Source organism: Marmota monax, unplaced genomic scaffold (genome assembly GCF_021218885.2).
Source record: "Marmota monax isolate L192 unplaced genomic scaffold, Marmota_monax_Labrador192_F-V1.1 WCK01_AAM20220418_F8-fsc00392, whole genome shotgun sequence".
Taxonomy (NCBI): domain Eukaryota; kingdom Metazoa; phylum Chordata; class Mammalia; order Rodentia; family Sciuridae; genus Marmota; species Marmota monax.
In genome coordinates, this window is record NW_026693779.1 from 166,023 (window position 1) to 179,482 (window position 13,460).

At 50.0% G+C, this 13,460-nt stretch overlaps 2 protein-coding genes across 8 annotated transcripts; one reads left to right on the forward strand and one right to left on the reverse strand.

Moving 5' to 3' along the window:
• Positions 1-32: 32 nt before the first annotated feature.
• Positions 33-6,143, forward strand: Slc16a13 (solute carrier family 16 member 13). 3 transcript variants are annotated; one of them, XM_046461993.2, is made up of 5 exons: positions 33-2,706; positions 2,854-2,997; positions 3,657-4,394; positions 4,717-4,846; positions 5,259-5,396. In XM_046461993.2, the coding sequence occupies exons 1-4, from the start codon at positions 2,508-2,510 to the stop codon at positions 4,800-4,802; spliced, it is 1,167 nt and encodes a 388-aa protein (XP_046317949.1). In that variant the 5' UTR covers positions 33-2,507; the 3' UTR covers positions 4,803-4,846; positions 5,259-5,396. The 3 variants fall into 3 exon arrangements, with proteins under 3 accessions (XP_046317949.1, XP_046317947.1, XP_046317948.1); XM_046461991.2 differs by lacking the exon at positions 4,717-4,846 and having other exon boundaries at positions 5,259-6,143; XM_046461992.2 differs by having other exon boundaries at positions 4,717-5,391.
• A 289-nt stretch (positions 6,144-6,432) lies between these two features.
• Slc16a11 (solute carrier family 16 member 11) lies at positions 6,433-10,168 on the reverse strand. Of its 5 annotated transcripts, none has more exons than XM_046461983.2 (6): positions 10,086-10,164; positions 8,946-9,044; positions 8,150-8,357; positions 7,740-7,883; positions 6,797-7,564; positions 6,433-6,709 (listed from the first exon to the last, which is right to left on the reverse strand). In XM_046461983.2, exons 1-6 carry the CDS (start codon positions 10,146-10,148, stop codon positions 6,480-6,482), a joined length of 1,512 nt encoding a protein of 503 aa, XP_046317939.1. In that variant the 5' UTR covers positions 10,149-10,164; the 3' UTR covers positions 6,433-6,479. The 5 variants fall into 5 exon arrangements, with proteins under 5 accessions (XP_046317939.1, XP_046317940.1, XP_046317941.1 ...); XM_046461984.1 differs by lacking the exon at positions 10,086-10,164 and adding an exon at positions 9,773-9,859; XM_046461985.2 differs by lacking the exon at positions 7,740-7,883 and having other exon boundaries at positions 10,086-10,168.
• Between the last annotated feature and the right edge of the window lie 3,292 nt (positions 10,169-13,460).

Sequence of the window (13,460 nt, forward strand, 5' to 3'; positions counted from 1 at the left end):
TTAAATGGTCCTTGTTCTGCCCTTGCCTTCCGGCTCATTGTGTAGGAACCAGTGACTTCATGAAGTTTCTCCGGAGCCACCTGCATCCTGCTGGTCTGAAGTCACTTCCTGCCTGAGGTGCAGAGGCAGCAGGGAGAAACTAGGAAGCCACTAGTAATACCAAGAGGTTGAGGGATGCATTTATGCTGGGGATATTAATGCTTGGGACACCCCACCACCACTAAGGAAAATGGTTGGGACTTGGATCCCAAGGACAACAGGAGATGGCAGTGAGAAGGCTGTGTAGTTAAGAGCCAGCATGCCAACTCCACCTTTGTCTCCCAGCAGTGGTATCTTGGAAGTCTATCCAGTGTCCCGAGCATGTGCCTCTCCTACTTTTTCCCCTGTTCTATGTGTGTCCTGGGTGCATAGCTCTGGTCTGGCCCTCAGGCAGAATGGTCACAAATTCTGATATTATCCCTGCCTTCTGTCTTAGAAGTCCTTATCTGTGATAAAAGTCAGATAACATGGCCCCTGAATTGCCTCCAACATTTACAGGATGTGGTTGTGTTTCTTAATCTTTTAATACCCAGACCTGAAAAGAAAAAAAAAAAAACTAAATCCTTCCTTCACTTCCCTCTGCAGCTTCACTTCCCTCTATGCCCTGTTGAAAACAAGACTAGCTAATATTACTTTCACCTGCTACATGGTATGCCCTAAACTAAGCATTTTAGTGCATGGATTTTCTAATTTAACCCCCCTGACAACCATTAAAAAATAGCCTAACTTACAGATGGGAAAACCAATATCTTGACCAAGTTAATAAATGATAAAGTCAAGATTGGAACCAATTTGATTCTAAAGACTGAGTTCTTAACCACTTATATATGACCACACCAACTAGCATATTCCCCACCAATATTTTGAATACATATTCATACACACAGAGGTAAGAATTCTGGTATGATTATTTTCCATATGTGAAATCAAAAGCTACACAGTCTCCCCACCTCATTCCCCTCTTCTTCTTTGCCTGTTTGCTTCTTTTCCCCACTAGTCTAGGTGGGTTTTTGTTGTTGTTGTTGTTGTTGTTGTTATTTGTTTGTTTGTACTGGGGGTTTAATTCAGGTGTGCTGCTTAGGGCTAAATTGCTGAGGCTGGCTTGGATCTCCTAATCCTCCTGCTTCAGCCTCCAGAATGGCTGAGATTACAGGCCTGTGCCACCATATCCTGCTGGGTATGAACTCTTTGAGCCCAGGGAACCCAGGTCGGGGGTCCTCCAGAGCTTGAGTTACAATGAAGGAACTGAAGTCCAAGACGTTAATGCTGTGGAGTCTGGGGAGGACTAGGGGGTGCTCACAGGGGGCCTGAGTACTGGTGGGGTAAGAAAAGCTGATTGCTCCAGTTGCTGGGGTCATAACTTCTCTTTATCCCACCTTGAGTTCAAAAAATATGGTTAGGACATGGCTGTTACTAGAGGGCAGAAGAAAAGGTTCCAGCCCCACTGAGGAAGGGGTAGGTGGTGTTGGTGGAGCCTTATGTGACTTTACAGCCGCCCTTCCTCTCTTCAGTTATTTTTGGTCTCTGTGACCCAAGGTTTCCTGTTAGTGGGAACAGAAAAGTGTTATCATCACAGAAATTAATGCCAGGAGTCCAACAACCCATTCCCCGTCTCTTTTCCGTTGGCCCTTGAACCTCTCAGAAATCCAGCCATCTCGATTTGGGGAGCTGCGTTAACGGTGGCACTCCTTCGAGTTATTTTGAATTTTATAACCTGTCCTCTGGAACCCCACGCGGGCCGGGCATTCCTCAAAAACAAGTGAGTGCTTGCCTCTCCAGAACCAGTTTGCCCACCACCAGTCCTTACGTGCGGGTTTTGGTGCTGAAATGCGGACGACTCGGCCCACACAGTGAGCAGGGGACCGCGGCATCCCCGCGGTAGGTCCCTGCATCACGTGTGGCTGTATCCAGTCAGTCTCTTCAGGACCCTCCTTACGCATGCGCCCCACTCACTGCGGGTCCGGAACAATGCTCTAAGTCCCGCCCAAGCCTTCTGGCCCCACCCCCTGCTCAGGAGTCCTGCGTCCTCGTTGGCTAGCTAGGGACTGGATGTTGGCCCGCTTGGCCAGGTGTAGACATCCCCAAAGATAATTCATACCCAGGCCGGTGCGCGTCTCCATTTCCACCTCCTGGTCCCTAATCGAACGTTTGGGGGCCCGCCGCTAACGAACTGACCCTTTCCTGGACCCTCAGCTGCAGGCCAGCCGGGCTGCGCCTCCGTGCGCTTGTGACCGAGGCTAGCACGGGCCTGGTCCCCCCCTCCCCCGCCTCACTAAGACCGTACCCCTTGGGAAAAGGCGCAGGCGCCTCACGCCGCCTGATCTGTACCTTTCTCTTTAGCCGATTTTGCACCCCACCCCGCGTTTGGTTCCGAGCCTCCCAGCAGGGTGGGCATACACTGGTGGAAGTCTAGAGCCCGGCTCCTGCAGGGGTTGGCTCTTAGTGGCGGCAGCCCTGTTCCTACCCAGATGGCTCGCGGGGCCGAGCCCCCCGATGGGGGCTGGGGATGGATGGTGGTGCTCTCAGCCTTCTTCCAGTCGGCACTGGTGTTCGGGGTGCTTCGCTCCTTCGGAGTCTTCTTCGTGGAGTTTGTGGCGGCGTTTGAGGAGCAGGCAGCGCGCGTCTCCTGGATCGCCTCCATTGGAATCGCGGTGCAGCAGTTTGGGAGTGAGTGCTGCGCCTGGTCCGGTGTCCTGTGACCCTCACCCTCGAAAGAGAAAGGGGATACAGGAACCGAAAGGGGAAGGAGAAGGGGTGTGGAGGCTACTAGGGAGGGACGCCTGAGTCCTCACAGAACCCTTTCCCCTTCCCCAGGCCCCATAGGCAGTGCCCTGAGCACGAAGTTCGGGCCCAGGCCTGTGGTGATGACGGGGGGCATCTTGGCCTCGCTGGGTATGCTGCTCGCTTCATTTGCTACCTCCTTGACCCACCTATACCTGAGTATTGGACTGCTCTCAGGTGAGACCCTGGGCAAGGACAGGAGAGTCATATACTTGGGTCTTTGGCCACTGGATTTTCACCTTTTTCTTGCTCCTTCCAAAAAGTTTAGGGAAAATGTTGAGGGAATGTTTGAGTAGCACCTGTGCCCTGAAGGGAATTCTTAAGAGAATGACTAAGTTGGTAAACCTGGTGGGGAAATTAGGAAAGTCAAAGATAATGAATCCAAGAATGTATGTGCAAAGCCCAAGGCTAGAGGGACTGGAGAATTTCTGTAAAATTGTGCTGGGTATTGTGACTGAAATGAATATCATTAGCCTATGTACAAAGAAAGACTTTCAAAGCTTACGCAACTTGGCAATGTAACATTACATGGCCAGAAATGGTAGAGCAGGGGTCTAACTCCAAAGTTCTGTGCTAGTTACTTTACAAACATTATCTCTAGTCCTCCCCCAGTCCCATAAAGTGTAGCAACCCCATTTTGCAGATGAGGAAATTGAGGCTGGGAGAGTAAGTAAAACACATGGGGTCACACAGCTAGAAATTGTCAAAGCTAGGACTACATCCAGGTCTGTGGGACTCCAGAACAAAGGCTATATTCTGCTGCTGAGCACTGTTGGGATTACTGGGTTTCCTGAGCTCCACAAAAGTTCTCAACCCCATTTCTTCCTTTTTGACAGGCTCTGGCTGGGCCTTGACCTTCACTCCGACCCTGGCCTGCCTGTCCCGTTACTTCTCTCGCCGTCGATCCCTGGCCACAGGGCTGGCACTGACAGGAGTGGGCCTCTCCTCTTTTGCATTTGCCCCCCTCTTCCAGTGGTTACTCAACTACTATGCCTGGCGGGGGGCTCTACTGCTCGTATCTGCCCTCTCCCTCCACCTGGTGGCATGTGGTGCTCTCCTCCGCCCACTATCCCTGACTGAGGACACAGTTATGGGTGGCCCTGCAGCCCAACTCACCTCCCTCCTCCATCATGGCCCCTTCCTCCGTTACACTGTTGCCCTAACCCTGATCAACACTGGCTACTTCATACCCTATATCCACCTGGTGGCCCATCTCCAAGACCTGGATTGGGACCCACTACCTGCTGCCTTTCTACTCTCTGTGGCTGCTATTTCTGACCTTGTAGGGCGTGTGGTCTCTGGGTGGCTGGGAGATGCAGTCCCAGGGCCTGTGACACGGCTTCTGATGCTTTGGACCACCCTGACTGGGGTATCACTGACCCTGTTCCCTGTGGCTCAGGCTCCCACAGCCCTGGTGGTTCTGGCTGTGGCCTATGGCTTCACATCAGGAGCCCTGACCCCAGTGGCCTTCTCCGTGCTGCCTGAACTGGTGGGGACTGGAAGGATTTACTGTGGCCTAGGACTGGTGCAGATGGTAGAGAGCATCGGGGGGCTACTGGGGGCTCCTCTGTCAGGTAAGGGGAATGGGGTTGCCAGGTGGGCAAGGGCTGCCATGTTGCACAGTTGGGGGAAGGAACTATTCCCATCATGTGTATGTGAATATTGTCCTCTGGTATGGTACAGTTCACAGCCTGCATGACCAATCATAGCAGACTTGATGTGGGTCCATAGGGTAGAGAAATTGGGGCTGGGAAGTTCTAACTGGAAAGACAAAGAGGAGTTAAGTGGAAATCTTGGTATGGAGCTAACAGCCTGGGTTTTCAGAGGATATGGCCAGATCTGGATCTATATAACATTCCAGTGTCTTCCATTTTCCTTTGTCTTACTGGGCCCCAGGCCATGTGTCTGAGTACTCTGGTCAAAGTACTCCAGGCTCAAGATTCAGGAACCTTATGACTTTAACATTCCCTCTTAACTATTAACTGAAGATGTGGAACTGCTACAATTGCCAGAAAGAAACCTACAGGTATGCCTGACATAATCTGGCTTATCAAATCTTCACGGGCTGGTTTGGAGATCCTTTCTAAAGGCACACAGGTGGTTAAAATTACCTTTGAGGCCCTTAGGGAAAATAGAATTCTCACATTCATCTGGTCTACCTTGGGAGTTTTGATTCCTCTAACATTATGCACCTTTCCTTCCTGCAAAAAAGGGGTCTGAGGGCTGGGGATGTGGCTCAAGCGGTAGCGCACTTGCCTGGCCTGTGTGCGGCCCGGGTTCAATCCTCAGCACCACATGCAAACAAAGATGTTGTGTCCACCGAAAAACTAAAAAATAAATATTAAAAAAAAAGTTTTTAAAAAAGGGGGGGGGGGTCTAAGCTGTCAGCCCCAGTGAACAGATCACCCATGTGTATTCTTTTTCTCTCTTGGATCTAGGCTACCTCCGAGATGTGACAGGCAACTACACAGCTTCTTTTGTGGTGGCTGGGACCTTCCTTCTTGCAGGGAGTGCAGTTCTAATCACTCTGCCCCACTTCTTCTCCTGCTTTTCAACTCCGACTACCAGGCCTCAGGACCTTGTAATAGAGGCAGTGGATACCAAAGTCCCCCTGCCCACAAAGGAGGGGCTGGGAGAGGACTGAATTCCACTAAGAGATAGTCCCCAAAAGCCAGATCTTGACAGCTCCAGATTTTCTCCTACCCAAAGGAGGCATCCACAGAACCACAGTGCCTTAAGATTCTTGATCTTTCTCGCCCCAGAGCAGTCCTGGGACTCCTCCGATGTGTGTGCCAACCCTTGGTATTTTGCTGAGGACTCACATTTCTTCTCATTTGCTCTCCCAACCTTTTCTGAAGGATCCAGAGATCCTACTCCATTAAGCTGTGAATCAACTGAAAATCAAAGACCAAGAGACTTCTCATGTTTTACATGTGAACTCTAGTGTCCTCCTAAGTGTCCTCTCTGAAGACAGATGTTTGAGAAGCAAAGGTGTCTGTTTGAGATAAAACTGAATAAGGAAACCGGACAATAATTGTAACCTCAAAAAGAACCAGGGCCCATGTGTGGGTTGGCTTATGAAATCAGGGCAGGGGAGGGGAGGTGTCCAGGAGCTGTGATGATCCTGAGTTCCTCCCTCCTGTCCACTTACCTACCTCTTCCCCACCTGGGGCTTAGAAATTAAGGGAATGGTTAAATCACAGAGTGTATGTGTGTGGGAGGGTAGCTTGTTTAGGAGGGGGAAAAAAGGCTGATAGAGCTGAAGTTTGGACCTAGGATTCTCATATTTTCCAGGAAAATAAAAGGAGATTGAAATGCTGGAACTGTTCCGCCAGGTCTGGATATTCAAGGTAAATGAAAATGGAGCAGGTGGCATCCATAAGCATCTTTTCCCCCACCCCAGCCCACAACAAACTGAAACTGCAGACAACTTCTCAAAGACTCCCTGTTATGGCAAGGATTTGGGCAAAGAGGAATGGACTGATTGGATAGCTAAACACCCTTCCCCACCCCCAACTGGGGTCCTGTTTTTTTCAAAAGCCTTTTGGGATATCTTAAAGTAGAATATTTTCAGGCTTCTAGGATGGCCAACAGTTGGAGCTTTCAGAAAAATCAAATAAAAATTATTTATTGGGGGAGGGGTTTAAACAAGAAAATGATCAACAAGTGGTGTCCAGAGTGGAGTGAGGGCCTCCTGGGGGTGGCAAGGCAACCTGGGGCACCGGAAGCAGCTCCCCTCTCTCAGGGGGAGGGGTAGCTGGAGGTGAGGTTGGACGACAGGAGGGGAGGGCCCTGGGTAGCCCCAAATAGATGAAGCTGCCGGAGAGGATGAAAGAGCCACAGACGAGGAAAGAAGCGGTGAAGTTTCCTGTCTCATCCCTTAGGAAGCCTGAGAAGAGGGGTAAAGGAATTTAGAGGTCTTGCACCCCAAGGGCAGAGGACGGTTGGGAGTGGATCTGCTGGTTCAGGCCCTTACCTGACAGGGGAGGGCCCAGGAGTCCCCCGAGGCTCATCAGCATCATCACCAGCCCAGTGGCCTGCACCACACCTCCGATGCCCACCAGCCCCGGGAGCACACCAAACACTAGGGGGGCATAACTTCCAGCGCTAAGCCCGTAGGCCCCAGCTGCAGCCAGCAGGGGGCCCCCCCAGTCATCTTCGCTCCCCACAGCCGGCACCAGTCCCACTGCCAGCAGCCCCAGCCCTGTCAGAGCTCCAAACAGTGCCAGCAGCCGCGGAAGGGGCACCCAGCCCTGGTCCGCCAGCCACCCACAGACCAGTCGGGCACCCGAATCCCCCACTGCAGCCATGGCCACCACCAGAGCTGCCCCGTATCCCCCCAGGCCTCGGTCTAAAGCGTGTGGGGCCAAGTGCACGTAGGGGACGAAGTACCCACCCCCAATCAGAGCTGTACCCAGAGCAAAAACTGAGAAGGCCTGACGCTTGAAGAGACCCAAGCCGAGGGCAGCTAGGGGGTTGAGGGGTGGAGCCTCGGGGTCGCCAGGGAGGGACAGGGGTCGCAGCAGGGCGCCACAAGGGGTGAGGTGGAGTGTGACAGCGCCAAGGAGGAGCAGAGCGCCCCTCCAGCCGAAAGCGTCAAGGAGGAACTGCAAGGCAGGCGCCAGAAGCAGGGAGGAAACCCCGTTGCCAGTGAGTGCTAGTCCCACAGCCAAGACCCGACGGCGAGAGAAGTAACGGGAGAGGGTACCGAGGGCAGGGGCAAACACCAGAGCCCAGCCAGCGCCTGCGAATAGATAAAGTGAGATTAAGGCAGGTTCCAGGGATGCCTGTCCCAGCATTCCCAGCCGTGCTTCTAGCAGAAGCCACCCCCCCACCTCATTCGTTAACCCAACTCCCAAGAAAGTCCTATCCCCACCATCACCCCTGATCATCACCCCGGGTCATGCCACTCCCCTCACCGGCGAGGAGGCCCAGGCCGAGGTAGAGGTGCAGCAGGCTTCGGGCGAAAGCCGATAAGACGAAACCCAGCGAAGTAAGGACTCCCCCAACCATCACCACCGGGCGCGCCCCCCAGCGTGTGCTCAGAGCGCTGCCCACTGGGCCTAAAAGGGGTCGAAATCAACGGAAGACACGCTCCTGGACCCCCAAACTCTCTGCAACACTTCTCATTGGCTATTTGCTTGGCCTCACACTCCTCCCTGGGTCTAATAGCTCCTCCCCTTGACCTCAAGTCCCACTCTTTTCTAGAACTTGGTTTCAATAATCAGTCGCTCATTCTCAAGTTGTCTAGTAATTAATTGGATCTCCCATCACTATACTCACAGTTCCTACACCCCCTTCCCACCCCCCACCTTGGGCCCTCCCTCACTGGCTGCTTGCTGCATGGCCAAGGCCAGGGCGCTGACCCACGCAGTGTCCTGGGCGCTTCGGTCAAAATGCTCGGCGAGGTCAGGGAGAGCAAGGCCCAGGGAGCGTAAGAGCCCGTAGGAGAGCCCATTCACCGCGAAGGCCGCGGCCGCCACCACCCAGCCCCAGCCCCCGTCCGGGGGTCCGGGCGGCTTGGGGGTCATCACCGTCTGTGGGGGTGGGGAAACAACTGTGAGTGAGGTCTCTGCTCCTGAGCGTCCTCTTAGGAGCTAGCATTACTGAGATCCGTTCTCGGGCTGCTCTCCCAGGGTGGGCACGTCACCCAGAGCGTGGGTGAGGGAACCAGGCCTAGGGACAGAACTCCTGGGTGCTCGTGGGGTACCGGGTTGCGGAACAGCTGGATCCCCCAAGCCGCGGGCTCTCCCTCCCACACACCCCTTTCGCCTTACCCGACCTCTCTAAGCGGTGGGGGGAGGGGAAGGCTCCACCGGGTTTTCTCCCCGCTTCCCGGGCGGGCGGGGCCCGGGAGTGGAGCGACTGCAGAGATGGAGCCCAACTTGAACAGGTTCTCTCCGTAAACAGAGATCACCACAGGGGCCTGAGCCACCTGGGACGCGGAGGGGTACCGAGGGCGGGGGCAGGCTGAGACTGTCAGCCAATCCGCCAAGCCGCGGGTGAGGCCAGACTCTGAGTCCCACGGGGATTGAATTATCCACACACAACCCCCAGCCCCCGATAGGGAGCGGCCAGGAATGGATGTGGCCTCGCCCCGCCCCTCCCGGCTCACGCCCACGCACCTGCCACCAGCTGCGCACAGAGGAGACGCGTGGATTGCAAATCCTTCGCAAACTCAGGGGCAGCTGATCACGCATGAAAATAGGGATGGTCCCCGAAGCCTAAGGAAACGAGTAGTTAGTTCTGTTCACCCAAACGTTGCTGAGGATCCAGTAAATCTAGGATATCACATTGACCTCCAGTGGGTGCCTGCTTCGTGCTCAACAAGGGCATGCCCTCAAGGAGGAAGAGAAAGGAGAGGACTCCTTAAGATGAGGACCAATGGTATGCCATGCACTTTTTACATGTTATCGTTTCATCCTTACAATAACCCTATGAAAAAACTGCCATCCCGGTTTTACTGTTGCAGTAACTGAGGCTCAGAGAGGTTAGGTGATTAGTCCCAAATCACTCAACTAAAAAAAGCAAAAAAAAAAAAAAAAAAAAAAAGGGGGGGGGGGGCGGGGAATATTTGAATTTGGATCTGTCTAAATTGTGGGAACCATACGAGAAGAACAGACATAGGAGTGAAACAGAACCTGCCACGGTTGAGAAAAATATCCTGGAGATAATTTGATGCAAATTACCCTGGAAAGAGCAGAACCTTCGCAGGGCCAGAGAATTTATGATTCTAAAATAAGGGCGTCTGGGAATAAAAGAGATCTTTGCCATCAGGAGCTCTAAAGAAAGAGCCTAGAATTTTAAAAGCAAAGAGATGAGAGAATTGAACCCAACTATTGATTTCTTGAAAAACTATATAATAAGCATTCTTTTTTAACAGGTCAGGGTTGTATTACTTCAGCTGTTTGAATCAAAAGATGTGTTCTTTGGTTTAATTATTAAACAATACCATTGAAAATTCAGCAACTTGCAGATTGTAGCCTGCATCAACCTATAACCACATGGTGGCAGTGTTTCCTAATTGCTGAGAAAGTGCCTGTAAGGAAAAGAAAAACAACTGCCTTAAGTTGTGAGACTGTAAACCTTAAAAAAACAGAATGACCTTCAACGACTCTCCATTGCTTATAGGGGGAAAAATCAAATTCCTCTATTTTATGTATAAGACTCTTCATAATAATCAAAGGTGTATCTGTCTAAGTTATTTTTCCATTACAGATCCCTCCTCAAGCCTTACTTGCTCCCACCTGCCCTTAGCTACTTACCTGCTCCACGGACATTCCTAGCCTTTTCTCACTCACTTCTGGATTTTGGCATATGTCATGCATCTGTTTGAAATGTTCTGAATGGGGTACAAGAGTCTATGAAGGTTTAAAGTCCTGCCACAGACACCTTGGGAAAGTGGCCCTACCGGTTTTCCCAGCTGGTGGGAGTGCTGTTATGAAAGCCACCAGGATGGTGGAGCCTGCAAGTCCTCAAGCCACTCAGGAGGGCAGGAAGCATGCTTCCTAAGAAGGTTTGTGAGGACTCTACTGTAAGATAAATGAAACCAATTGAAACAGTAGTCTCCTAAGGTGAAGTAGAAAGAAGACCGGGGCCTCTGAGTCTGGGAGGAAAGCTAAGCACTTAAGTATGATGCTTATGAACTCAGAAGGGCATCCCAGAACCTGGAAGTGGGGTGATTTGTTATGAAAAGGCACATTCCTCTTCTACCTCACATTTCCTATATTCTTAGCTGAAATTACTGTCTGTTGCTCATGGAGGTAATTTATATAGCATAGAAATTGAAAGGGTGGAGCCCTAATTTAGATGTTCTGGGTTCGAATACTGTTCTACCACTTCTCAGTTATTTGGTTGTAAGCACGTTGCTCTACCACACTGTGCTGGTTTTCTCATTTCTAAAAATGGCATAATAATAGAAGCTACCTAATAGGGTTGTTATGAAAATTAAATGAGGGCTGGGGGTCTAGCTCAGTGGCAGGGCACTTGCCTAGCAGGTGCAAGGTCCTGAGTTCAGTCCTCAGTCACACACGCACACACACATACACACATAAAATTCAATAAAATGAGTCACTGTATGTACATGTATAAGTAAGTGACATGATCCTTGAATATATGTTAGCCCCCAGTGCTGCTGCTGGGACTCAGGGGAGCTAGGTTAGGCTCTCCTGGTACTCCTGCCCTTTCTCCACCTGGCTGCTTCCACCAGTGGTCAAGGAACCCCATTAGTCTGGTGAGTTCTCAATAGAATCATGTGGGTTATAAAATGTGAATGTCTATTAAGAGACTAAGTAGAAATTTTTGTTCTTTTTCTTTGTGGCGTTTTGTTTAGTGTTTCCCAAAGTTTATGAGAAAATGGTGGTCTCCTTATTACAACTCTATAAAAAAAAAGAAAGGAAGAGTAAAAAAGAAAAGTCTGACTTATTATTTTACACCAAATATTTATAGACACCTCTCATGCCTGGAACAGTGCATAAAACTGGGGACGGACACACACACACACACACACACACACACACATATATATATATATATATATGATACATTCTCTCTTCCCACAGCTGCCAAATCAAATCAGAGAAACAGTCACATAAAGAAAAGAAATGCCAGCACCAGGAGAGGGACATAGACATGCAGAGTGGTGCATGGGAGGAACTGACTCACTCAGCTTGGGCCTGCTGGGAGGCCTCACAGAAGAGGAGCCCTTGAGTTGGGTATTGAAGGATGAGTAGGAGTTTGCCAGATGGATGTGTGGGTAGGGGCATCCCAGGCAAAGGGAGCAGCCTGTGGAAAATCACAAAGGCATGAAGTAGCTTGGCACATTGTTTATTGTTTGGGGAGCTGTAAATAGCTGCTGTGTAGAGAACAGACAGTGTGTAGGAGAAAAATGTTAGATGAAGATATAGGGGCAGAGGTCCTGTCTAAAAGGCCTTGAAGGCCAAATAAAAGAATTTAAATGTTTTGGTGTTTTTTTTAACTGCTACTTCCCACAAATTTCCACAGAAGTAGCATTCACAAGTATTAGACACTGGATGCAGAGGAGAGAGGACTTAGCCACAGTTGGAGGCGAAAGAGAACCTCAGTGACAAGACTTTTGTGTGGGGGAAATTTCTTTGAAATATCTTGTTTTATGTTAAAAATTCATGTGGTATTTTGCATTTTACTTTATAATAATCTTTGGTGCATGTTTTCATAGGAAAAATCATGCTCTAAATGACTCGATAAATTTACTATTTTCTTCTTAAGTCTTCAAGCAAAGATATAATGCTCCGGGAAGATGTACATACTTGTTCCAAGATTTCGATTCTCCTGCACTCCTAATCTGCCTTGTTAACCTCCATCAGAAAATTTCTAGTCGGCAGTGAAATTGCTCATTTTTGTCCTCTAGTTTTCATTCCTATGTCATTCCTACACCATGAGGCCCTGGAGGGGCCTTATATAAATTGTAAATTATATAAATTATAATTATATTTATATAAATTATAAATCTCTGGATCTCTTTCACATCCAAAGATAAAATTGTTAAGTGATCTTTGTTGAATGATTTAACAAAGGTGAGTGATAAATTATTGGATGAGAGAAACACCCAGCAAAAGAATCATTGAATGAGTGAACTTGGTGCCTGGTATTCCAACAGCATGTGGCAATATCATATGAAAGAGTGGCTGGCTGATGGACCCAATTAGTAATGCCTGCTTAGGTGAAGAAAACCCCAAAAGCAGATGCTGAACCAGAGGAGTCTTTAGAAAGATCATAAGAGAAGATCAAGGAATGTATGGACACGATTTGTTTTGGGGACATGGGATCCGGGAGTGTGTCTATAGTTTGTCAACTACAAAATGACCCTGAAGCTTCCCATGAGAACCCCTGCAGGAGGCTCTTGGGACTTCTGGGGCCTGCAACCTCAGGGAAGCTCTGTGCTGAGCTTAGCTATTCCTGGGTACACCCACCAGGGAGCTCTCTCTATATAAGTGGATAGAAAAGGCAGGGGTGGCGGGGATGGGGATTTCCAGGCAAGATTGGATGGCGTCACCCACAGGAAACATTGCCATACTTGAGGTCCTTTGTTCCAGTGTTTGATTTAGTTGATCTTAGAGCTTCTAAGATCAAACAGAGCTGCCTCTCACTGGGTCACTTCCCAGGACCTTCTCCTTCCCCAGTTCACCCAGAGACCAAGCCAAAAGAAGTCAGCACAGATCTCAATGTCCAAACCCAGGGCCTGGAAGAATGAGGAAAGAACATAACCTGAGAAGGTTATAAGGACACAGAACTCGGTGTGTATGGATAAGGGAGATGAGTAATGGGTAACCCAGAGTCATTGTTGAGATGGGTAATGAAGCAAGAAGGTGGTGGGGCTCATGGTGTATAGGAACAAGTCCATTTGGATGACCACACCAATTGAGTGAATGGAGAACCAAGCTGAATCCCCTGAGCCTTGAGCTGGGACTTGGCTGAACCTGGGGCTGTAGGGAGCTAGTGATGGAGTTGGGGTTGGCCCAGATGAGGCAGCTGAGGGTAGAACTAGGTTGGAGCCAAGACCTAGGATAGGATGGGAGTCCTACACCACCTGACTCCCCTTTCACCCTCTCTATCAAATCTGTCTCCATTGCTACTTTCAATCCCAGCCTTCCCTTCTTCAC

Excerpts from the sequence above, each read along its gene's own strand:
- Slc16a13 (XM_046461991.2), top strand. The coding sequence starts at position 2,508 with ATGGCTCGCGGGGCCGAGCCCCCCGATGGGGGCTGGGGATGGATGGTG. Across the intron at positions 2,707-2,853 it reads CGCGGTGCAGCAGTTTGGGA|GCCCCATAGGCAGTGCCCTG; the intron begins GTGAGTGCTGCG and ends CCCCTTCCCCAG. Across the intron at positions 4,395-5,258 it reads ACTGGGGGCTCCTCTGTCAG|GCTACCTCCGAGATGTGACA; the intron begins GTAAGGGGAATG and ends TCTTGGATCTAG.
- Slc16a11 (XM_046461983.2), bottom strand. The coding sequence starts at position 10,148 with ATGCATGACATATGCCAAAATCCAGAAGTGAGTGAGAAAAGGCTAGGA. Across the intron at positions 8,358-8,945 it reads CTGTGCGCAGCTGGTGGCAG|ACGGTGATGACCCCCAAGCC; the intron begins GTGCGTGGGCGT and ends CCACCCCCACAG. Across the intron at positions 7,565-7,739 it reads CGGCCTGGGCCTCCTCGCCG|GCGCTGGCTGGGCTCTGGTG; the intron begins GTGAGGGGAGTG and ends ATCTATTCGCAG.